Genomic DNA, 26,041 nt, shown 5'->3' with positions numbered 1-26,041 from the left:
GCTCAAGCTGGTCACACACCATGAATTCCTGAGTCACCAACTCAGTACCATCAACGGAAAAAGACTGCGTATCAGATAATTGAGGGGTGACCTCATCTTCACCATCACGAGGTACAGCAGCTTCGTCATCCATTGAACAACGCAGGCTACGAGAAAACAACGAGAACTCACAAAACCAGCCGAAAAATCCACGGGGCTCTTTATTGAGAACCCGCCGCCTACATTCAACAATCGAAGAAAGAAATCAAACGATAAATAGGGTTAGGAAGCATTCCAGACGAGAGGTTTCAAAAACAGATCTGAGATGGGGGGCGCAAGCGTACGAAGAGGGCAAGAGGGAGGAAGAAGATGGCTCACGGGATCAATGAATGACGGCAAAAATTACGGAGACGTCACAGAAGAAAAAATGGGAAAGTGAAGTAGGTTAAATCCTCCCATCCACAGTCCCACATGTCATCCACGCAGAAAAAGAATGATCAGAAAAAGGAGGACCCACATGTCATACTGAAACACCAACTCCCATTTAATGAAATATGCTGGCCCACAAATGCAGGAGAAGAAATATCTCGAAGGTAGATATCTTAACTAATCCTCCACTTTTGGTGGACAACAGGATCACGCTTTCCATCTCCTCCTCTCTCTCCAACAGATTCAAAATTCAAATCCAGATCCGCATTTAGGAACGACGAAGGCACTAACGAAGACGAAGGAAGACGAACGATCACGAACTCAAGGTAAACATCTAAATTCCACGTTCGTAGATTTGAATCGTACTATTCCGTACCCAGATTTTTCTCGCTTGACAACTGGAACCCCATCCACAACTAACATGTACTTCAGTGAATCGCAATTTTTCATCAATGTTTTTTTTCCAACGATTCAAAATTCGGACGTGCAGGACAGAAAATATCAACACAAGGGAACAAACAAGGGATGAGAGAGGCTGAACTCGCAGATCTGCAGGATTAGGCAACGTGCAAAATACATCTGATCGGAACAACCTCATAGGTAAATTCACCAGGTTTCTTTCTCGTTGGTTCTGGAATCTAAACAGACACAGACTAACCACTCAAACACACACTAAACAAGTTCAAACACTGGATACTCATCAAAACTAGTCGTAAATTCAAACTTGCACATTTGCTTCTGAATACTTGTCAAAAGTAGCACTCAAACTTCTCAACCTTACACGCTTGCTCTTCATAGTCTTGAACTTCAACATTTCATACTCCTGCAGGGCTGGAGAGGAAAAAAAAAGAATCATCAGAGAAGATGGATGAAACATGGGCACCACAAAACAAGGATGAAGAACAACAAATAATATGGTTGAACAAGCTGCCACCTGGAGTAAAGATACCACTAACTGCAGAACAGATGGCAAAAGTTGCAAAAATGGTAAAACTTATCAAAATCCAATCTACTTACAAGCACCTCCCCGTTATGCTATAGTGCTAAACTTTGTCATACAGGGAAGTACCAATTCACCATGTTAACAAGTACTAGTAACACTGCATGTAGAAAACAGACTAACTTGTGCCTATAATGATTTCATATTAACTATTACTAGTAACTATTCATATTAACAAGTACTAGTAACAATTGCTTGGAAAAACAATTTCCATGCTGTCAAACAAAAGCAACAGTATTATCGTGCCTATGTTGTTCAAGAAGTACTAACCCATAGTAGTAAGAAGCACTAGAAACAATTCCAGGCAATAACAGCTTACACATGTCAACAGGTACACAACTACTAGTACTGTGCCTATAATATGACCTTATTGTGATTTATTTTGTAATGTGATCATATATCTGCATTTAAAATGTACACAAAATAAACTATTATTCTTTTTTTTGACATGCATGTACACAAAAATTTATAATCATTTTTTTTTCAGGCAAGAATACACGCATGGAAGAATAAAAAGGAGAAAATGCAACAAAATAAACTTAAACAAGCTGAGTCACAGTACAGAGTGCAGTGTGCTCACCTTAAACAATCTCTAATAGAAGTAAAGAAGGAAGAAGCTTCCAGCAACAGCTCAACAATGGAATTGGATAGAGGGATGAAGGAAAAAAATTGCTAACCTCTGAGAATATCAATCAGTATGCTCCCTCCTACGCTTGTTCAAGAGAGTATCCTTCCCTGCTTGCAAGCAACGTCAAATCATATCAATCGCAAAACTTCACAATGAAGGTTGGTAAAATTAATTAATACATATGGCACTGAAAATTCATTACTAGATTTTATTGAATCAATTTAATAAATATATTTAAAATTAATTATTTTCTGTGATAGTAATATTACTGACTGTCAATCTTCTTACAGGATGCTGATGGCAACAATGTGAGACAAAAATATCACGAACAAACAGGAAAGCATAATTATGTGTCAGCAACAAGCAGCCAGAACAGCTCAGCTACACCAGTGGAAAAATACATGCAAAGAAGCTCATCAAGTTACGAGGTAAGTAACATAGGTTATAGAAGTAAAGTACAAAGTCAAAACATTTTTAGGATAAATCCTGATAATTATTTATCCATTTCTCAGGGTTTACTCAAAGAAATCGAGGACGATGATATGTCTAACGACAACAACGACAACAACCACACACAGATCAAGCTAGTAGACAAGCACGAGACCTCCCGACAACAATCTCAACAAAACAAAGAAGACATCAAAAAGGCATGTAGATTACAGTTGATCAACACTTCTCGCAATGATGAGAACAGAAACTGTGATTAAAAAATAGCCTGACAAAATTAAATTTATATCTAATTTACAGGAGGTTTACAGCAACCAGGCAGGAATGAAACAACATGCAGGTCCAAGCAGCAAATATGGTATACCAGACAAACAGAATGACTGGAAAACACAAAAGCAACCAATACCAGCAAAAATTAGCAAGGTACAATGATTATGCACTATGGAGAAACATCAGTAAACCAGGAATCTAACATAAAGTTTACTTGATTTACTTATTTTCAGGAAATGAAGTTTGCTACAGCCAACACCAACTCCAGTGATAGCACAACAAGCAATACAAAGGTAGTAACTACATGTATGCACTAAAATTATCAAGTTCATTTAAAACAATGCATTAAAAAAATTAACTGTATACCTTTAATTTACAGGAAACATATGAAGCATATACATGTACAGAAACATCGGGAAATAAAATCATCGATCACCAGGTACGTAATTTTGATTTTTAAAACAGTCCACGCTGTGTTATATGTGGAAATAAATACTAAAATATATAGACCTCTGGAACACCATCTTACAAAACTGATGCACAATGTAAATGTTATGAATTCAGGAAACCAGAGGAATGGGAAGTACCGATGAAGAAACAAGTGCCTCAAAGGAAACAAGTCAAAAGGAAGCTTATTCATCATCGCAGAAACACATCACAGGACAATCAAACTCGTCCTCAGAGGAACAAGCTACTAAACAAGAAACAAAATAAGAACTGAAGGATGATGATCCAGAAATAAATCCAGATCCTCCAACAAAGATGGAAGAGGAAATGGACAAGATGTTCAACACAGATGACTGCCCAGCAGTTGAAGAGATTATCAGTGCAGCTATACCAAAGGAAGGTGCCCGCTTCAAAACAAGAGACGATGCATTCTATAGATACGCTCTGTATGCAAGGAAGGAAGGATTTGCAGTGAAGAAGTTCAGCAGCAAGAGATCAGGAAAAAACGGAGAAATTTACATGCAAACATTCACATGTAACAAGGAAGGATGCACAAACACATATGCCAAAACATCGTCGCAGAGGAGAACAAACATACTACTGAAGACTGGCTGTAAAGCACACATAATTGTAAGAAAATTTGATGGATACTGGTACATCAAGAAGGTTCACTTAGAACACAACCATCCGCTGGAACCAACAGACTATCTCATTAGGTTTGCACACTGTCACAAAAGGATGACTGATCTCGACAGGAGATTAATTCATCTACTACAGATGGGACGTCTGTCACCAAGGAAGATGATGTTAATCTTCCGGTCGATCAGAGGGAAATTCCGTGGAATACCCTTCGATGCTGTCGATCTAAGCAACATAAAGAGTCAACAACAACAAATTGAAAAGGACCATGACATTCAGAAGTGCCTGGAACGCTTCAAGACACTGCAGAAAACAGTACCTGGCTTCTATCATGACATGGAGATAGACAGCGAAAAAAGAGTTCGCAGCCTGTTTTGGATGGACGCAATGTGCGTAATGAACTACAAGCTGTTCGGTGACTACATATCTTTCGACACAACTTTCAGCACAAATAAGTATGGCCTACCGTTTGTTCCTATAGTTGGGGTGAACAATCACGGAGCCACAGTACTGTTTGCCGTTGGTCTGCTCAAGGATCAAAAAATAGATACATTCATATGGCTGCTGGAAACATTTGTTCAGGCCATGGGTGGAAAAGAACCAAAGACAATAATAACAGACCAAGACAAAGAAATGAAGAAAGCAATACAAACAGTTCTAAAGTCTACAACCCACAGGAACTGCTACTTCCATATCGTGACCAAGATGAGTCAGAAAGAGAGCACCTTCTTTGCAAAAAATCCAGGAATGTCAGAAATGCTAATGTACGTTGCAAAGAACGCATTCACACCAGCTGAGTTCGAAATGGGATGGAATAAAGTGATAAACGATTACAATGCTGGCGGAGAAAAACACCTAAGCAAGTTATACAGGATAAGACACAGGTGGGTACCAGCGTACTTCATGGATAAATTTTACCCATTCTCATCAAGCACAGGAAGGAGCGAGAGCACAAATAACATGTGGAAATGCTATAGCCAGCACACAGACACAATAACAATGTTCCTTGAACAGTACGAGGTTATACAAGACAAGTGCTTATCCGCCCTAGACAAGAAGAAGCTCATATCAACACTGAAAACTGCAAAAAACAGTAACAAGACACCCGTTTGAGAAGCAAGCTCTTCAACAATTCACACATGACATATTCGAGAAGTTCCAGATCGAGATCACAAACAACACGGCATTCAAGGTAGAAGGATCACTTGAACCTGGTCGCCACCTGCGGCTGAAAAGAATAGTGAAATCCTACGACCACATGGAATTCAAAAGGGAGTGTTTTGACGTCACGTTTGACGATGAAAAAAAAACTTCATGTGTTCCTGCAAGAAGATGCAGAGGGATGGTATACATTGCTGCCATGTAATAAAAGCAATGGTTCACATGGAGATCAATGATTTGCCAGAGAGTTTTGTGATTCAAAGATGGAGAAAAGACATAGACATGGAACTCGCAACATTAGGAAATGTCGCAGATGCTTCTTGCGGAGACGAAACACTAAAATTTGCCGGTGTGATGAGCCATATGGCAGAACTTTGCAACAGAGCGTGCCCAAATGACAAAGCATATAATGTCATGATTCAGTGTATGCGTGATATGGAAACAAAAGTGTTGGCAACAATAAGAGAAGATGAAGGAGCCAAAAAACTACACGATGAAGAAACAGCTAGCAACGAAACATTTCGTGACCCACCAATGCCTGACAGAAGAGGAAGAAAAAGAGGAGACCGAATGATGCCAGGTTCAAAAAAAAGACAGAAAACTAGACAAATAAATTGTAGCCACTGCAAAAGATCAGGACACAACAAAACAGGATGTGAAACACTGAAACCAGAAATTGCAGCAAAGGCAGCAGAGGCAGCAGAACAAGCAGCAGCGGCAGCACAGGCAGCAGCATCACAGCAAAGGTATACAAGCAATACAGCACAGGATCAATCAAGAGACAGACACACAAACGATGATAGTAACACAACAGAAAGAACAACACAACCAGGAAACACGTACGGTATGTACTATCACAACGGAAGAATAAGATGCAACTTGGAATATCTGGTATTTGGAACACAAAACATATTAACAAGGTAAGTGTGCCCATGAAATTACTTTTGTCAGTGATGAAAACCTACTGATGCAAATAATCTGCTTTTTCCGACAAGCTAAACATAAATTTGAAAACTATTTATTTTGAAGAGGTCGAAGATGAACAAAGGATATCAAAGGAGAGCAATAAAAGTAGGAATCACACAAGGAGGAGGCCACATGAATATTTAGAATATATGATACTGACAATAGAATGAATATGTAATGTTCTTATGTACTTCATTTCCTTATTTTGTACAATCAAGTTCACTTCATTGACTTCACTGGACGAAAAAAGGATAACCATTGTAAAACAGTTCTTACTTTCGAATTCTTCAATCTGTTCGCGAACGAAACTTGCCAAATAATCAGGAGAATCATAAGTGAGCATAATTCCGGCGAAGAACTGTCGAAAAATTTCGATGTCAGCCTGAAAAACACGAAACAACACAATGGTTAATGATCTTCAACAAGAATGCACAAGCTCCAAACGAAAAAGTACACAACGACTAAACAAAAAGATGCACAAGTACTAAAAACAACCATTGACATGTACTATTTATACAGTGAACAAGTACTAAAAACCTGCCTTAAATACTATTGAATAAAACTATGTACACAACACATTACCTACCTTGAATACATCTGGGTAAAAATTAGCCTTGAATATCCAAATAAACCTCATTGCATAGATACCACAGTCACGCCTCGCGCTTGTCCTAATGGTCAAAAAGAAAGAAACAATTAAATCCAAACACAGCAAACAAAATAAAATCATAGTTCACATTAAGAAAAGATGATTACTCTGAACAAGAAGGGGTGCCGCAAACTTTTATCTTGAACGATGAGATATTTAATCTCTCGACACCATGAAGATGACTGTAAAGTTTCTTAAATGATTTGCACTAAAAGAATAAAAAATAAAAGTTATTGTTGTCATGTGTAAATAATTATTTAATTAGCTAGATTACAACGAAAACCATACAATTCTTTGAGTAGAAGCCATCTGAGCTTCAGTCAACTCCAGCGAGCTAGACACTCTAAATTTCCTGAAATGGAAGTCGACAAAGATAACCCACCAATGGCTATAATCGCAACAAGTAATGTAGACCTGTTTGAAAATAAACAATCACACGAGAAATAAGAAAGCATCCACGATACTTGTAGTAGAAAAAATATAAGCGCCAAACAAAACATGACAAACATGCCTCTTCCCTATCCAAACTATAGTACTTCAGATCATGTTCACCAAAGCTTGCAGCAAGATGAATAGGGTCCACCTCATCCACATCAAGAATATGCTGGAAAAAACAACAAGAAGATGTTTAAAAAACTAAATGCTAAAAACATTTAGTTAAAAAATAAATAAATCTAAAACATATACACATGACGTACCGCCAAAGAGCTCGGAATAAATAAGAAATCAAGACCATCATCAACGCACTTAAGAAAAACATCCATAACAGAAGGATCCATGAAACCACCACCCTTCATAGCAAGGTAGAAACTATGCCAGCTGACAGACTTACCACCAACTTCAAGTATTTTCTCGAAACTGCAATTGTTAAAAACAACAAGAATAAACATCCGTATATACAAAAATAGATGGAAAATTGAATTCCAACGGTTACCCTTCAATGTAATTCCTAGGAGCCTCAAGTACATCAGCAAACAACATTCTATGCAAAGCAGTTACATGGACATCCTCTTCCCCACTTAGCTCCTTAAGCTCAAGACAATCATCAGAATCGGTGTCTGCATAGGCATCATACTTCTGGGCCATAGAACTATCTCCAACAACATTTTCAGTTTCAGGCTCCTTTCCTTTCCCTTGCATGTACATGGCCCCGAACGCTCAAGACAACAATCCTCAAGACAATAATCAGAATCAGTGTCTGCATTGCCATCACCCTTCTGTGCCATAGAACTACCTCCAACAACATTTTCAGTTTCAGGTTCCTTTCTCTTGCAAGCACATGGCTGCTTCTTCAACTCAATTGACAAAAGAGAAACCATATCACGCATCTGATCAGCAAGACCACGTCCCGTTCTTATCATCGACGAAATGAAGATAGTCTTCCACATTTCTTTCAGCTTAGAACGTAACTGTAAATAAAAAACACAATTAAGAATGCAATTTACAATAACACAATAATTAAAAATCAAAAGACATAATAAAAAACCTTACATCATTATGCATTTCACCAGGAAACATATCTGAGATGTGACGATCGACTGCTTCACGAAGATGGTCAGGAATATCAGCACGAGAGTGAAAACCTGGATCTGCCATCTTTTCCAACCTGAACAAGCACTGGAGAACACTAAAACTAGTTCAGGTACAATGTGTGCAGCTTATCACTTTCGAAACTAGAAAAAACAGGACAACAAAAAAAGATTACAACAGAAATCACCTTTGTCGTCGCAATTGCATATCTTCACTACACATCTAAAACGATACGCGCCTCTGGCGCAAATACATCGACAACCAAACAAACCAAAAGAAACCAAGATAATTTACACGCATGCACTGGCGAAGACGTGCAACAGAGCAGCACCTTTGCTGCCGCCAAACTCTACAACAAATAGACCAAGGGAAACTAGACAAAAAAAAAACAACCAGGTAAACACTAGCACAACCGAAAACTCTAGAAAAGAAACAAATTGTACAAGTTTAGACTGCACGGCGCCAACAACATACCTTCCAAAACAGACAAATATAAATTTACCAGTGCACAATTACAATATAAGTCGGTGCACAAGTACAAGTACAAGAGATATAGGTGCACAAGTACAAGAGATATAGGTGCACAAGTACAAGAGATATAGATGCACAAGTACAAGAGATATAGGTGCACAAGTACGAAAAAAATAGATGCACAAGTACAAGAGATATAGGTGCACAAGTACAAGAGATATAGGTGCACAAGTACGAAAAAAATAGATGCACAAGTACAAGAGATATAGGTGTACAAGTACAATAGACTAAGCTACGCAAGTACAGAACAAATTGTCATACGAGTACCAAGGACAAATACGAACAAGTACCAGACACAACACGGGAAGGAATTTGCATGTCAACACGACACGGGAAACTCAGCGTCTCCTCCAGAGCGGGTAAATCGACAAGAAAAAAGACCAAGAAACCCTAAATAATAAGATGCATGTCATCACGAAATGTGGAATTATACGGCTACTCACAAAGGCAAACCCTAACTAATGTTCCTCAGAAGGTGTGTAACTAAGAAGCGGCGGAAGAAATCGATGAAAAAAGCATGACTTTACTGAGAGAAAACGAATCTGCATCCGACTTCCGCATATTTTCCATTTGAAAGTGCTACCTCCCTCCCATTAATTCCCCAGAAAACTCACAGCCCGGAAATACAAAGGGAAAAAACTGATTTGATCTAATCGAATCAAAGGGAAAAACCAAGATCTTAGAAACCCTAAGCAGGCAGAAAAACACGACGGCGCTTACCACTGGAGCAGGAAAAACGTCCGCCGACGATGAGTTGCGAGAGGTTCTCGGCAGCAACGGAGTAGAAGGGAAAATAGCAGCGCCGCCGACGAGACGACCAGCCGAAACAGCGAGCCACGAAGATAGGCGACGAAAGAAGAAGACTAATGGAAAAACGGAGATAAAGGCACACGCGAATCGGGTCCCCGTAAACCCGTTAAGTGCGAAGCGGGCCCGTTACGAGAAGTGGACGGTTCGCAAACTCACCAGAAAGCAACACGTGTCGCGCGCGGAGGCAGTCCACCGGCAAATTCCGCGCCCCACGTTCACCCACGTGTCGAGCGCGGAGAAAGTCACTTCCCTTCCCAGAGGTCGGCCTTTTTCTAGAGTTTTCGTGTTGTCATTCATGTGTACATGAATCCGCACTTCTGCCGCAAGCCCGCAACATCAGGAGCGCGTTTGGTACCTCGTATGCTTCTCATCCAGGCCCGGTGTATACGAAAACTAGGCCTGGAATTTGAGCTGAGTTGAAAACTAGGCCTAGAATTTGAGCTGGGTTGATCTCGTTAAAGCTCCGTTAACTATGAACTCCACTCAACTCGTTTAACAATCGAGTCTAGATTTTAAACTTGGCTTGATTCGTAAAGCTCCTGAGTAACTCATTAAAACTGTCAAAAGAAACATTTTATAACGTATGATGTATTTTTTCTAAATATTTAAGAAAAATAATAATACACAACAATAATTATAGATATGTTGCCACAAAAATACAGTCCATAAACAACAACTACCAACAATTGTATCACAAAAATAATATGCATAGATCATTAGATAATCTTTGCATGCAGCCTACCCCACACTAGTTCTCTATCTCCCATTGTTTAGTACGTGGACTTTATTTTTAGTATTTGATTTGAAATAACCATATCTATTAGAATATATGTCGGGTTAATATTCTGTTTCAATCTGTGTATTTGTTTCAACTATATCTTTTAAACAAGCCTAAAAAATGTTTATTTTTGTTAAATTTAAAATTTTAAACACATTAAAACATGATGATACACAATAAAACTCAATAAAAGTAGAAAAAATACGTCTTCAAATTAGACTCTAAGATAATTTCCAAATATTTTCTAAATTTCATGAAGCTAGTTTGGAAAGAGTGAAACAAAATGTTTTCAAGAAAAATACCAAGTTTCATGAAGTATCAATATGTTTCATGAAGTTTCGGAAGTTGATTTTCAAAAACTATGGAAAATTATTCAATATTGATGTCATTTTGAAGCTCCTTTCAATATGCAAACGGTTTGCAAACCGAATTTGCGATACAAAATCCATGGAAGTTTTAAGTTTTAGAAATAGACATAGTACTATTGATGGAGAGAATCTAAAACTATAAAAAGAAGGAAAAAAGGAAAAGAGAGGAGGTGGAGAGTATCATTTCTCATAGCCTATGAGACTCTAGAAGGGGAGCACCAACTAGAGCATCTCCACTTGGGCGCCCCATATAGTGTCTGGCATATGCCTTTTTTTGTCTATATGGGAGACCGTCCGCATTCATGGAAATGGAGGCTGGTTGGCTCCCAGCCGTAGCCCCCATATGAAAGATTAAATAATATTTGATTGCATATGACATTTTTAAAACTAGTTGTACTCTGTAATACATGTCTTCAAAGTATCCATACTTGCCGTCACCGTTGTCGTCGTTTAGATGTGCATTGCCAATGACGGTGGCGTCTATATAAAATGAGAAAAGACGAAAAGCGGTGGAAAGGGCGGAAAGGAAAAGGTGGAAACGTGGTGGTGTCGCGCATCTTCCACTCTCGCTACCAAGGCTAGCCCACCTCATTTTCCAGTCCGTCCGCCCCCGCCACTAGCCCTCTTATGGTTAGATTTGGCCATGAATACTTTGGGAACCGCGGAGTGAAGATGCTTTTGCTCCTTTGGATACATCTGCAGCAATCGGAAGTTCGGAACAGTGGCCTTTCCGCCCAAAACTGCATGTACGTCACGCCGGCCAAAGATTTTCAACGCACACAAGGATGTTTCTCAAGGCAGCAATATGCCTCACGTTTATTGAGGCGGCGTTGTCGCTCAGTATTTCACTGTTAAATGAAGTGTCCAAGCTACTCCGTATGAGATATACTCCATTGTTGTAATTGAAGAGAACTTCTAATGATGCATCCAACGCGAAGTACGTTAGCTCGGGTGAAAAACACGAGGCGTGCTGAGGATGTGTCTCACGAAACGCCACGCCTGCTCTGGCGACTCGGGAGGCGATTGGGAACTCGCCCTCCCGGAGCGCCGCCGCCGTTGCTCTGGTCGCACCCAGGGGGGTCGCCGGGCGTCGGCACGTCAAGGTAACAGGTTTGCTGTCCTCTCCCCCGTCTGCTCTGAGGTCGAGGACTCAGATTCGGACCTCTGCGCTTCGGTCGCCGACGTGACTTCGCCGCCGCCTCCAGCCTCTGCGCTGAATCTGGGGAGATTCTGGCCAGATCCGGCGGGGAGGGTGTCGCCTCCGTCGCCTTCGTCTGCTTCCCCAAGGGAGGGGAGCCTCGAGCCTTGCCCCTCTGCTCCGAAGCCGCCGCCGCCGCCGTTGGGGTCTGCCCACTTCCCTCCGCTCCCTGGGGTCCAGGATCGGGGACGGAGTTCTCCTGCCGCCGGGGGATCCGGTAGCCAGGGGTCGGGCTCTTCGTCGATCCGCGTCGGTGCCCTTGTTCTGGAGCTCCCACCGTGTCCTGGGCGGCCGGAGTCGAGGGAGGCGCCGCCGCCGCCTCTAGGGTTTGCCCCCAGCGGGGGGAGCCCTGACCTGCGCCGCGCGGGGCCTGGTGGGCCGGCCCAGGGACGGGGGCCTGCTAGGGAGGCCCAGGTGCGCTCTTCGGTGGGGGTGGGGCCGCTTGGGCCGGCCCAACCTCCCGCTCTTCTTCTGGACCGTTCTACCCTCTCGCCTGAACCGTCGGATCTCCGCCACGTGGCCCCATGTGAGGATGTGCGGCCTAACGAGTCTAGGGTTTCTGTTGGGGACGTTTTTACCCTCCCGCCGTCAGGTCTTAAGTGGTTTTGGCTTCCCCCACAAACCCTAGATCTCACACTTGCCTTCCCCGCATCTGCTCGAGACATCCGCCGCAACCGTCCCGCCGCCAAGCTCCTCTCCTGCCACCGCGACCCCAACTCCGGCGCCCTTGTTCCCCACCTGGAACCCATGGATCGAGATCGCTCCTCCTACGGCAAGCGCACGTATGATGATTACCAAGGCGGCTACTCCCGCAACCGCGAGCAAGACCTTCGGCAGAAGCTTGACCGCGAACAGGAGGAACATCGCCGCCAGCAGCGCCAGCGCGACCGCGACCTCGACCGGGCGGGCTCCTCGTCGTGGCGTTCCGAGGGGGAACGCTCACGGCAGGACTCCCGTGCCCCTCCGCCCCCTCCGCCTCCTCCTCGCGGCCGCGCATCTGGGAAGAATGCGGGTCGGAGGAATCTCCGTCAGCCCAGCGCTAACCAAGGCCCTCCCTCTGCTCCGCATCTTGGGGATGGCACCGGCTCTGGGGAGGCCGCTGTTGCAAACCCAGATGCAGCTCATATCACTTGTTACAATTGCGGGAAACAAGGGCATATTCAGGCGGACTGCACCGACGAGCCTTTCTGCGTCAATTGTAAGAAAGTTGGCCATCTCTCGGCCATGTGCGCTGCCTTCGCCAAGGTTCTGGCCCCGTACTGGGCAGGTTTCGGTGGAGGACGCCAGGGGTTCCTCTGCATCGATGTTCCTGAAGAAGAATTGCAACGCCCGGCCTCCAACTCGGCCACCGTCATCCTGGACGGGGGGCGCCTTTCAGAAGAAGAAGTCGAAGAGGAGTTCAAAGACCTGGTTGACGAGAACTGGAACTGGCAGGTGCGACAGCTTTCCGCCTCGGATTTCGCTGTCGTCTTCCCATCCAAAGAAAGTCTTCGTATTGCGATCCGTGGGGGCGGACTTACCCTGCCGTCGAGCAAAATCAAGGCCTTGGTCACCGTTCCGCTGGGTGACCCGCTTGCGTCTGAGACTCTGGACGAGGTCTGGGTCAAGCTGCTGGGGGTGCCGCCTCCCCTGCGCATGGCAGAACGACTGCTGCTGTCCACACGGGAGGTGGCTCGACCTATTTCGGTGGACGAGGCCTCCCTTGACCACCTGGAGGCGCCGGTCAGAATGTCGTTCGGTTGCCGCAAGGGAGATGTGCTCCCAGAGTACATTACGCTCTTCGTCAACCTACAAGGATACCGCATCAAGATCCTCCGCGAGACTGCTGCTGCTGAAGATTCTCCCCCTCGGGCTCCGCCGAGGTTCCCACCTGGCGACGACACCGGGGAAAGGGAAGACGACTGCGAAGAGACTGACGAAGACCGCTGGGACGGGAGGCGGGGCAAACACCTGAAGGACAAGCGTTCTTCCGCCTCAGCCCCAGGTGCAGGAGGGGGTGGACCGCGTAAATCAGTGCCGATGGAGGCCGCGCCGCCCTCGTCGATCTCCCCGCCTGCAAGTGTCGCGGAGCCAATCCTCACCATCCCGGACTCTGCACGCAGCCAGTATGGATCTAATCTGACCCCCTCTGGAAACATCTTCCCCCTAGTGGCGCAAATCATCAAGGCATCGCTCCCTTCCCACTCCAAGCTCAAGTCTCCTGAAGCTTCTGATAGTGATTCGCTCCTGCAGCTAGACTTACCTGTCGATCCGTCGTCGGAGGAAAGGGTCTCTCCGACGCCTGGCAAGGCCCTGAGACTGTCTGATGCTGATAGGGAGGAGGTGGGTTGGAGCTCTCCTCCCTCTGCTTCGTCTGACCAGGAGTACCGGAGGAACAGCGAACGCAGGAGCAAGAGCAACCATGATCGCCCGTCTAGAAAGCTGATGCTGGAAGCGGCGGAGTCTGAGCCCTCGAAGGAGCCCCCTGCGTCTACCCCGCCTCTGGTCCTTCATCAAGCACCTGCGATCTCGATGGGTGGCTCGCCTTCCTCGGGTCAACTCCTGATGCTGGACGCACCAATCCCAGCTCTGGGGGCTGCGGTTGCCCGTGCACCACGCTCTAAAGCCCCGCCAGCGGAAGCCCTGCGCAAAAGCGCGAGAGCCAAAGGGGCCACTGATGGCCTGGTGCTGGAGCGCGCCATGTGGGCCACTGCGGAGAAGAATTCCATGTCCAAGGTCTCCATCGAAGCATCCGCTTCCCCGGCCGACATTGAAGTAGCTGCTACCCCGTCCTCTGTCACTCCTGCACCAGGTAACTCTTTCTCCTCCTCTTCCTTTGTTGCTTTTCAAGCTACTTCGGTAGAGCATCTCGTTAAGGTGGCTAGAGACAGTTGTATCTTGTTCAAATCCTCGGACGGGTCCCCCGCCCAAGCGGTGGCTCTGCTCCAAGCTCGTGAACGCGCCCAAGCTGAACTGCTCTCAGCCAGAAGAAAGATAGAAGAGGAGACGGCTAAAGCCAAGGAAGAAGCTGCTCGGCCAAGTACTGACCATGGGGAGGAAAGTACTTGCCCAGAGGGAGGTTCCGAGGGGGAACCAATCTCGGGACATGGCAAAGTTAAGAAAACTGCTCCCAAAAAGAAGAGAATCGCCCGCAGACCCACACCTGTTGGGCACCGACCGCTAACCCGCCAAGCACGGGCGCTTAGCCTGGTTCGCCAATGAGGGCCCTTTTCTGGAATATCAGAGGGTTCGGCCGTAGGGGGAGGCGAACCCTGCTCAAAGACTACCTCAGGCTTCACCATATTGATCTGGTTTTGTTGCAAGAAACCATTAAACAAGACTTCACGGACGCCGAGCTTGCCAGCCTTGAAGTTGGCGAGAAATTTTTCTGGACCTGGCTCCCGGCGAATGGCCAATCGGGAGGCATGCTTATGGGAGTTAGAGACAGTATGTTTGAGGTGGGGAGAATGGACAGGGGTCAATTCTTCCTCAGCCTATCTATCCTTCATCGGGCTACCAAGAAGAAGTTAGAGGTCATTGGTATATATGGACCTGCGGACCATGCTCGCTCCAGGGGGTTCCTGACCGAGATTACGGACAAAATCACCAACTGTGCCCTTCCGATTCTCATGGGAGGGGATTTCAACCTTATCAGAGCGGCTGAAGACAAGAACAATGACAATCTTAACTGGACTCTCATAGACCTCTTTAACAACAGCATTGCCACTTGGGCACTTAGGGAAATTCCGCGCACGGGGGCGCGCTTTACCTGGTCTAACCATCAGCTGAATCCTGTACGCTCTGCCCTTGATCGAGTTTTTGTTTCTGCAGCCTTCGAAACCATTTTCCCTCTTTGCTCGCTCGCTGCCGAGACCAGCCTTGGGTCTGATCACACGCCGCTGGTTTTTGATACCGGGGAGGGTTTCCCCATGCGTTCCAACCGCTTCTTCTTCGAGACTAGCTGGTTCGAGTGCCCAGACTTTGTCCCGCTGATGCAGCTAACCTGGGCCAGGTTGCTGTCCATCGTAGGAGGCCGCGACATCATTGACTAGTGGTCCTTCATGTCGACGGGTATAAGACAATACTTGAGGGGCTGGAACCAAAACCTTGGTAGGGATTCCAAGGCTACAAAGAAGGCACTCTTGACGCAGATTGCCCAGCTCGACGTCCTGGCAGACTCATCGGGCCTTGACGAAGACGCCTGGGCAACTAGATATCACCTGGAAGAACAGCTGCTGCACATTTATAAGATGGAAGAGGAGCACTGGAGGCAGCGGGGCAGAGTCAAGTGGGCGCTGCAGGGAGACGCGAACACAGCATACTTTCACGCCGTCGCCAATGGCAGAAGAAGGAAATGTAATATCTCTGCACTGATCTCGGATAGCGGGACAATCACAGACCCGAAGCTCATCCAACAACATGTGTATGATTTCTACAGGAACCTCCTTGGCTCGTCAGCTCCAAGGGTGTGTGGGTTGGCGCCGGATACCTGGGATAGGTACAATAGGGTCTCAGAGGAAGAGAATGTGAACTTGACCTATACTTTCTCTGAGACTGAACTCGAAGCCATTGTTAAAGACATGAAGACTGACACCGCCCCGGGCCCGGACGGTTTTCCAGTTGTTTTCTTCAAGAAATTTTGGCCGCAGGTCAAACTTGGGGTTCTACACATTCTCAACGACTTTGTGCTGGGGCGCATCGACATCTCTAGGCTCAACTTCGGAATTCTCTCACTCATTCCGAAAGTTCCGGGCGCAGACCAAATCACGCAATACAGACCGATTGCCTTGATCAACGTGATTTTTAAGATCGTCTCCAAAGCCTATGCCTCTAGGTTGGATCCGATAGCTCATAGGATCTTATCCCCCAATCAAACTGCCTTTATAAAAGGAAGAAACATCCTAGATGGCCCGCTGGCACTGCTGGAAATCATCCACGACTTGAGGAAGAGAAAGCACAATGGGGTGCTTCTCAAACTTGACTTCGAAAAGGCCTACGACAGAGTGAATTGGGACTTCCTGGGGGAAGTACTACGTTGCAAAGGTTTTGACGAAGGCTACATCCATAGGATTACACAACTTGTCTCCGGGGGACAAACTGCTATCTCGATCAATGGTGAAGTGGGGCCGTTTTTCAGGAATAAGAGAGGGGTTCGACAGGGAGATCCCCTCTCACCGCTGCTGTTCAACTTCATTGGCGAGGCCTTGTCGGGTATTCTCACTGCTGCTGCCAAGGCCGGACACATACACGGCCTGGCTCCGCACCTTCTGCCCGGGGGCGTCTCCCACCTTCAGTACGCAGACGACACGCTCATCCTCATCCAGGGTTCCGATGAGGATATTGCCAATCTCAAATTTCTTCTGATGTGTTTTGAGGATATGTCTGGGCTCAAGATCAATTACCACAAAAGCGAGGTGTTTGTGATGGGACAGAGGTTCGAGGAGCGAACGGATATCGCTAACAAGTTAAACTGCAAGCTAGGCACCTTCCCCTTCATTTACCTGGGCCTCCCTATCTCGGACAGGAAACTTACCCTGGAACAATGGCTCTTTTTGGTGAGGAAACTCGCCACCAAAATAGAACCGTGGCTGGGAAGGTTGATGTCGTCAGGGGGACGACTCATCCTCTCCAATGCGTGCCTAGATAATCTACCAATGTATGCAATGGGTCTGTTCCTCCTCCATGACGGGATTCATGCGAGGTTCGACTCGCACCGCTCTAAGTTCTTTTGGGAAGGCGCGGGACCAAAAAGGAAGTACCATCTTGTGAACTGGCCAACTGTGTGCAGACCTAAGGAAGTGGGAGGTCTAGGGTTGCTCAATACCAAAAAGATGAATTTGGCGCTTCTTCTGAAATGGATTTGGAGGCTCTATCAGGATGAGGACACGATATGGGCCCGTATCCTTCGTGCTAAGTATGCGGACGCCTCCGACCTGTTTGCGGGCTCAGGTCAGGGAGGGTCACCCTTCTGGAAAAGCCTCCACAAGATCAAACATCTGTTCAAGGCTGGTGCAAAGCACAAGGTGCGGAACGGCATTAGAACCAGTTTCTGGAAGGACTGGTGGGGGGGGAGGGGCCCCCTCCTAGAATCCTTCCCTCTGCTGTATGCCATATGTGACAACCAAGATATTGCGGTTGCTGACGCGATCTACCAAGACTCTCTACAAGTTCGCTTCCGTCGTTCTCTTGATCCAGAGGGCCTGCGGCAATGGGTCGAGCTGCAACATACCATAGCTGAAGTTAATCTCACCGAGGGTCAAGACCAGATTTCCTAGCACCTGGAACAGTCCGGATCCTACTCAGTGAAATCCATGTACTCGATTCTTTCGCGGGGCACGTCTATTGCCCACTTCAAAGACATGTGGGAAGCCCCGGTCCCGCTCAAAATCAAAATCTTCTCCTGGCAGCTAGCGCTTGATAAGCTACCTTCGGGGTTACAGATTCTTGCTCGCCACGGTCCGTCCAATGGGCTCTGTCCCTTGTGCGGGGCGCCAGAGGATGCTAGCCATATCTTCTTCTCCTGCTCCTTGGCGATTTTTGCGTGGTCAGTTACGCGCCAGATGCTCGGGTGCAACTGGTGCCCCACCAACTTTGCCCAATTCCACGACATTTTGTCTAGCTTCTCGGGTTACCCCAGAAGATTGCTGTGGATCCTGTTCCTTGCCCAATCTTGGGCTTTGTGGAATGTGCGCAATAAACTTGCCATTGAAAAGAAAACTATTGCTAACCCAGCTGACATTATTTTCAAAATCATCATTTTTTTGCAGCTGTGGAGCCTAAAATGCAAGTCAAGAGAAAAGGAGGGCTTAAGCTGGATGGCACGCGAGCTAAGGGAGCTGTACGCGGCGCTCAAGCCAACGCCGCCGTGAAGGAGTAGGCCGTACCACGGAACGGGTACCTGGACGGTCAAGACGGCGGGGAGCCTTGCTGTGTTCTTTTGTTGCTTTTTCGGTTGTTATCGTTGGAACTTATTATCGTAGGTGCTCCGATATGTGTGGCCAAGCTGTAATGCCCAGCAGTTGTATCTGAATTGTTACCTTCGTGGCTTTATTAATTTAAAGTCGGGCAATTGTTTCCCTATTATCTAAAAAAAACGTTAGCTCGGGTAGCGGCCGTGCTCTTTTCCTAGCTTTCCCACCTTCTTCCTCCTCTTATCGACCTTGCCGTCAAGGACAACCGAATCCTCACACATGGCCCGCACGCCCACCGTTGCCAAGTCGCCGCCGGAACTTATCCCGCCGGCCGGGCCAACCCCGGGTGGCACACTCCCGCTCTCATGCATCGACAAGGCATTCGGTGGTTCGGGATTCGTGAGCCTCATCCAGGTCTTTCCCCCGTCCTCGCTCTCCGCCGCCCACGATGACCAAGCCACCGCCGCGGCCGTGGCAGCGATGCGCAGCGGGTTCGCGAGGGCGCTCGTCCCGTACTACCCAGTGGCAGGTCGCGTCGCCCCGTCCGGCCTAGCGGTGGACTGCACTGGCGAGGGCGTCTGGTTCGTGGAGGCCGCCGCGAGTTGCACGCTCGCCGACGTGGGCGGCCTTGAGTGCTTCCCGCTGCTCATCCCCGGGGAGCTCCTCCTCCCGCGCCCTCCCCCAGGCGAGAAGCTCGACGGCGTCATCTTCATGGCTCAGGTGACGAGGTTCACCTGCGGTGGGTTGGCCGTTGCGATCAGCTTCAACCACGCCGTGTTTGACGGGCGCGGCGCGGCGCAGTTCCTCACAGCGGTGGGCGAGCTAGTGCGGGGTCTCCCGGCGCCGACGGTGGCTCCGGTGTGGGACCGCGACGCGATCCCTGACCCGCCCTGCCCGCCGGCGCCGCTATTCAAGTTCCTCACGGAGTTCAGGCTCGTGACCCAGGTGGCGGACATCTCGGCGGCGAGCATCCAGCGCGTCAAGGATGAGTTCAGGCAGGCCACCGCGACATCCTCAGGGGAGGGCTGCTCCACCTTCGACGCGGTGACGGCCATCGTGTTTAAGTGCCGCGCGCTGGCACTGGCGGCGGCGCTCCCGGACGACGCCGTGGTCCGGGTCAGCTTCGCCGTCAGCACGCGGCACCTCCTCCGCGGCGTGCTGCCGGCGGTGGACGGTTACTATGGCAACTGTGTGTTCATGGCGTGCGTCGCTAGGACCAGCAGGGCCGCCCGGGAGTTGGCGCTGGCGGAGCTGGTCGGTGCGGTACGGGAAGCGAAGGAGGCCGTCGCCGCGGGGTTCGCGGACTGGATGCGCGGCGTCGATCGCCCCGACGTGCCGCTGGACTACAACACGGCGACTCTGTTGGACTGGAGCCGCCTCGGGTTCGATGAGGTGGACTACGGCTTCGGCGTGCCCGGGTACGTATGCCCTCACGACGAGCAGGTCAACTTCGCCGCGACGCTCCTATTCGTCAGGCCGCCGGCGCCCAGGCGCGAGGGGATCCGGGTGCTGCTCCGCTGCGTCGAGGAGCCGCACGCCGCCATGTTTGCTGCCGAGCTTGCCAAGTTCGCCTAGGGGCAATGCATGCATCGTTCTTGGTCTTGGGCATCTCCATTTCATCTCAGATAAGTTTCAAAAAGAAATGCTCATGTGAGATGAGACGAGACGTCATAAACTGGAAGTTGCCCTCATCTAGAAGTACGTCTGAATAAATGAGTGAATAATACTGGGGCTATAAGAATGAGGGCAATTCCATTCATGATGATTTCGATGGCAGCACTGCATCGAACATCCGCAGTTCCAAGAGTGTTTCATGTATCTCAAGCTTGAAATATTACATAGTACTAAAATACATACTTCCTCCGTTCAGAAATATAAGATGTTTGGGTTTTCACGGTCAAAATTTTCCACGCTACGAAATTTCCGCACTTTCCCATTCTGCCCCTCCGTCACGCTTGCTCCACCACTCACTCGCTCGCAGCCGACACCCGCAGCGATGCCGTCGCCCCCCTCTCCCTCACGCCGCCGCCCCCTCTCCTACCGCGCGTCGCTGCCGCCCCCCTCTCCTACCGCGCGTCGCCGCCGCTCCGCTCTCCCGAGCGCACGTCGCCACACCCCTTCTTCCACGCGCGTCGTTGCCACTTCCATTCCATGCTCTCGAACAAATCAGCTGCATCGTGGTCGAGTTAAAAATTCGGCTTTTCCCTTTCCTCCGGCAGTCGGATCTGCCGCGGTGGTGCTCGATCTGTCGAGCCAAGGTCAGGGTCGAGGTCCAATCGTGGTCGTCGTGGTGCAGTGCAGACCTCCAATCGTAGGCGGAGAAGACCTCCTCCCGGTGGTTGTGGGCGGCATGTCCATGGGGACTGCTTGTCCGACCCGTCTGAGATGGAGACATCCTTGGAGCCGCAGCCTTGTGGGGAGGCGCCTTTGTCAGCAGGCATGTGGTGGCTGCGGGCGGCATCGGCAACCTTTTCGGGCAGCACAACGGATGGTGGCGGATGCTGAATCCGCATCTTGATTGGACAGTACGGCGGGCGGTTGTTGCGGACGACGCTGCGGCCGGCCTCAGCATCACGGTGGGCAGCCTCAACCCTGCGTGGGATTCACAGCGGTCAGAGCACACCCGTGGGATTAATTTGAGACAAGGTATGGTGCCCATCCATTCCTCTAGTACTACTGTACATCCGTTCCACCAGTGGGAGTAGATTTCTTGTGTATTCAGAACAAGCAAAGTTGCTGCTAATTCCATCCGTCCTCTAGTTGATTTCATGCACGATCTGTTCCTATCGGTGGTAACAACTGAAAATGTTTGCATCACCCAAGTGGTATTGTTCAGTCATTATAATAGGTTTGCAACAGATATGCTCACATTACTGTGACTGACCCCCGCGTCGTCTCCAGGGGCGGCTCGGGGGAAACCTAGCCCGCCGCCGCCGCCACCCCAGCCCCCAGGCTCCAACCCCCCTCGCCGTCGCCGGATGACTTCGCCGGGCAAAGCCCGTGCGGAAGACGGCGGCGGCGGGGCCTCTCCCGCGCGGCCGCGCTGCAATCGCGGATCGGGGCGGCGGCTCTGCTCCGGTTGGGGAGGCTCGGCCCCCTGCGGCGGCGGATGGTCCGGCGGCTCCTGGCGGCCTGGAGCCCCCTCGCGCGCCGTGGACTCCCTCGCTGCGCCTCCGGTGGCTGAGCTCCGGCTCCCTGCACCAGCCCGGCGGCGTCGACGCCGGCAGCCCCGTGGCCGCGGCTCGTCGCGTTGGGGTGGGGTGGCGGCCCCCTCCCGCTTGGTGGTTCCTTTGTGCGGGGTGGCGGCTCGCCGGCTGTTGCTGGTCGTCGGCGGCGCTCGAGGTGGTCACCGAATCGTGCAGATCTGGCCCGTCGACTTCGTCGGCGGCGAGGTCTCTGTGGTGGCCTCGCCGCGATGGCGCGGTCGTGGTTGCGGGTGTGTGCGGGCCGGTGGGCTGCAGGCTGGCTTCGCCGATTGCGTGGGGATGGTGGCCTTGATGTTCCGGCGAAAGTCTGCCCGGCTATGTCCCGGCCGGCGGTGGCTGCGCTGCGGGCGTTGTTCCCTCGTTGGAGGCACCGCCGTGGAGCTCCCTCGGCCTCCAAGCTCGGATCAGGCTCTTCGGGTGAAAGCTCTGGCCCTGTTGGGTCGGGCGACGGGCGTCGTCTCACGTCGCTTACCTCCTTTGGGGCGTCGTCTAGAAGACCTCGATCACATCTGCTCTTCCTTTGGGCTGGACGCACACATCTTCGCGGTTGGCAGGTGTCCAACCGGCGATGTCGGTGTTCCGTGTGGCGGCTTATGTGGCAACGATGGCGTTGAAGAGTGATGGTTTGGTCGCGGCAAGACCTTGTTAGTCGGCTTGGCCCGGCGTGTCCGAGTTTCCTCCATGCTGGTCTTCCGTTGCTGTGGAGTCGGAGCTGCCATGTTCTTCGAGGTCTTCTCTTGGGCGGCGTACGATGACCTGCAAGGGGTGGTCCAGGTGAAGTTCACCTTCGGCGCGGGTGTTGCACATCCCCTCGCCGGAGCTCGTCATCCGAGTCGGAGCTGCATTCCCCTACACGAGGAGCCACCTGTTTGGCGTTGGCCAGCTTGAACCTCGCGGTGCCGCTTCGGCAAGGTCTTCTTTGTTGGTCGCTTCTTCGGGGAAGTCGGAGTCGCTGCGGGTGCGGAGTGATGACGATGACGCCGGTGGGCAACCTCGACGACGATCTTCGCCTAGGTGGTGTTTGTGCAGCTTCGGTGGGTTGCCAGGGTGGCTGTGTTTGCCCATGCGACGGTCGTGTTCCATGACGGTCGGCATGGGTGTTTGTACTGGTTTTTGGTCGGTTTTCCGTTAATAAACTGACCACCTATTCTTCTCTATTAATGAAAATGGCAAGTCTTGCCTCGTTTCAATAAAAAAAAATAGGTTTGCATAAGCAATATTCCATATACTGTTGATTAACCAGGGAGTACATTCTGATTCGCTCCGTTCCATATATTGTTTAGCAAAGAAAACCATCTTATAAATTTAACGCAAGGGAACTTGGATACTCCTGTGATTTTCTTTGATACAAGGGAGTAGTTGCTAAGTGAAGGAATACTTGGAGTTACAAGTGTAAATCTTGTGATTTTATTGTCAATTCAACATTGAGTGTAAAAAGTAAAAACTGCTGATGCCAACGTCTTGCCTCAGGTATGCATTTGAATGATCACTGAAACTCTTACTACTCCTATAATTGCACTACTCAGTTTCTCATGATAGTTTAGAATTTATAGTAGATATGACACACAATGAGAATTACTGTAAGAACCAGGAATGTCTGCATTGATTGGGGTAAACAATCATTTGCACGATAGTTGGTAGGCACAACATTCTCTGATTAGGCCACTTGACTTGAACTGAACTTTTCTTGGCTACTACTATGTGTTGATTATTTGGTAGGCACTGTTGATGCCTGGATAATGCACTGTATTGCGAATATATTTGTAGCCTAAAGTTTGTCCGTAACTTATGAAGTTAGGCTTGTTAAAACTGCAATATATGTTTGTCTATGAAACTTTTCTTGTTATGTAGTACTGCAAAATAATTGTGATGAAACTTTTGTTTTCTGTGTTCTCCTCTTCAGCTGATATACAATAGTTTTTTGATCTGATAGCTAACAATAAATATTGGAAAAGCATGAGATATTAAATCAATTGTGCCCAGATTTTGATCTGATATGTTGCCTTCCTCTTCAGGGATGGTTCCTTCCTCTTCAGGTGGATAGAAGTCGAGGCCTGGAAGAACCATAGTGATCTGCTGTGCTGCCGAGCGAGGAAGAAGGTCATGTGCTGGGCGCGATGGACCTGGAGGTGCTGGCCGGTGCTCCGTTGGATGGGTGCTGGGCGCATGTGGACCTGGAGGTGCGTCCGGTTTCCGAGAAATGCAGCTGGGCGACCTGGAGCTGCCGACAAGCCGGGCGACGCAACCAGATCGTCGGTGGAGGAGGAGGTTCATGAGGAGGCAGTGCGCTCTCGAATCTCTGGTGACCCTCATGGCCCTGGCGCCTCGTGGCGAAGCTCTGGACGAGGGGCGATGAGCTTCTGGCTAAGGGGACGGCAGCCGGCTTCCGTGATCGATTGGACCTGGGACTCGTTGGGCGGAGGAGAAACTGGAGGCCGGCCAGAGGCGGAGTCGCTCGGCGGTGGGCGGAGGAGCAGCAACGGAGGCCGATGCAGTCGCTGGCCGGAGGTGGAGCACCTGATGGTCGTTGGCCGGAGGACAAGCAGGGCGAGGGATCGTGGTCCTGGTCGAGATGCGCGAGGACGAGGAGGAGGATGCCGGATGCGCGAGGACGGATCGTGATCGCGGATCGTGATCTGATCCTAATTTCGAAGGAGGGGTAGGGATGTCATTTTACCACTTTTTCACCTGGTCGGAAATTGCCCCCAACGTCTTATATTTCTGCACGGAGGGAGTAATAAATAGAGCCATCACGATTAATCTACATAAGCTTGAAATATCTATACCTACTAATAAAAGCAAAAGAGCTTCTTGTTCGTCCGTCAGAAATTACCCCTATTTTTTGCTGAAATTACACCTCCTGTCACCGCCAAGTTAACATAACGTTTCGTCCGTGCTGAGTCGAGCTTCAGGCAGGCAGTACGTACGTGAGCCAAGGCCTGTCGCGTTGATTCAATGCCTGCAAAGTCATGTGGCCCATCTACTGGTGGCCCGGCCCAATAGGTGCCCCAAGCGGTTCCACTTCTACACGAGCGCAACAAGAACGCTCCGCCACTGGCCGGACTCCTCAGGTTGGACACGATTCATGCAGAGTACGAACCTTGATCTATCCAAACACAAACTCGATCGAGTCAATAGCCTACTTATAAACCACCGAGGACCCTATCGATTCAATTTACCGCTGGTGCCGAGAAGCGGAACAGGCGATCCATCGGCGACTCGCCGAAGTCCGTTGGCCACGAAACCAAGCTTTCCGTCGGCAAGGAAGTCCCGTATGGATGCCGCTCACCGGAGTTTATGCCTCACCGGAGTGGCTGGCGGCCAAAGTCTAGATCATTGCCAGATGCGCGGCCTTTGGTGTGCGCCTGCGCCTGGCTCGATCAGCTTGATGACGAGGACGGTCGATGACATTGTCTCTGCTGCTCCACGGCTCGCCTGCCGGCCGGAATCCGAAGAAACGACGCCCACGGCCGCTGGCGACTAGGCGAGCGTTTCTCACATGTACAAGCTAGATGGTTTGGGGATCGATTGGGAGCCTACTTCTTTCGGAGGATTGATGGATTGCTTCTGTAGTCTGGTTGTTGTGTGCTTGCGATGGATTAAAACCCAGAAAGAAACTGTGTTGTGCCATGGGGCAGAAATCAAGCAGTCGACTCGTCCAACGAGCGGGACCGTGTCCCGCGAGGTCGCCATCATGCTGCCGTAGAGCAGCGTCTGCTGACGAGACCCAAGAAGGCCTCCCCCGAGAGGAGCACCGTGTATGTCTCTACTTCTCTGTCGACCGCACGGCGGTGCTCGTGTACTCAAAATTCAGGTCCTCAGACAACAGCAGTCCGGACCTTGGTTGGGTGTCGGCGACACAGCAAAGCAGAGATCGATAGGGCGCTGCTTTCTTGACGTGCATGCATGAATCATGATGCATGCGAGGAGCACCAAACTCTGGGAGATGCGCGGCCGGCTGCCTGGAGCTGCGCTGTTCTAGATGAGTCTAAATATCTTATACTACATAATTAGCTCATTTGAAAATCTTTGCCGCTGAGATTGCCACCCCAGATTTACAAAGTAATGTTTAGAACGGAAGGTTGTGTATCTGATTCAAAGCGTATTGACGCTTT

General features: G+C 49.1%; 3 protein-coding genes across 4 annotated transcripts; all 3 read left to right on the top strand.

The window, feature by feature from the left end:
- The first annotated feature begins 3,515 nt into the window (after positions 1-3,515).
- On the top strand, positions 3,516-4,952 carry LOC139833846 (protein FAR1-RELATED SEQUENCE 5-like). The gene has a single exon (XM_071824201.1). It carries the CDS (start codon positions 3,516-3,518, stop codon positions 4,950-4,952), a length of 1,437 nt encoding a protein of 478 aa, XP_071680302.1.
- A 13,216-nt stretch (positions 4,953-18,168) lies between these two features.
- LOC139833845 (uncharacterized) lies at positions 18,169-18,678 on the top strand. The gene is made up of 2 exons (XM_071824200.1): positions 18,169-18,495; positions 18,577-18,678. Exons 1-2 carry the CDS (start codon positions 18,169-18,171, stop codon positions 18,676-18,678), a joined length of 429 nt encoding a protein of 142 aa, XP_071680301.1.
- Positions 18,679-18,908: 230 nt separating this feature from the next.
- Positions 18,909-24,746, top strand: LOC127314226 (acyl transferase 5). 2 transcript variants are annotated; one of them, XM_051344680.1, is made up of 2 exons: positions 18,909-21,331; positions 23,942-24,746. In XM_051344680.1, exon 1 carries the CDS (start codon positions 19,000-19,002, stop codon positions 20,293-20,295), a length of 1,296 nt encoding a protein of 431 aa, XP_051200640.1. In that variant the 5' UTR covers positions 18,909-18,999; the 3' UTR covers positions 20,296-21,331; positions 23,942-24,746. The 2 variants fall into 2 exon arrangements, with proteins under 2 accessions (XP_051200640.1, XP_051200639.1); XM_051344679.1 differs by having other exon boundaries at positions 18,909-21,366.
- Positions 24,747-26,041: the final 1,295 nt, after the last annotated feature.

Source organism: Lolium perenne, chromosome 7 (assembly GCF_019359855.2).
Source record: "Lolium perenne isolate Kyuss_39 chromosome 7, Kyuss_2.0, whole genome shotgun sequence".
NCBI lineage: Eukaryota > Viridiplantae > Streptophyta > Magnoliopsida > Poales > Poaceae > Lolium > Lolium perenne.
The sequence above is the reverse complement of the archived record's forward strand: the minus strand, read 5'-3'. Positions and strand labels throughout refer to the sequence as shown.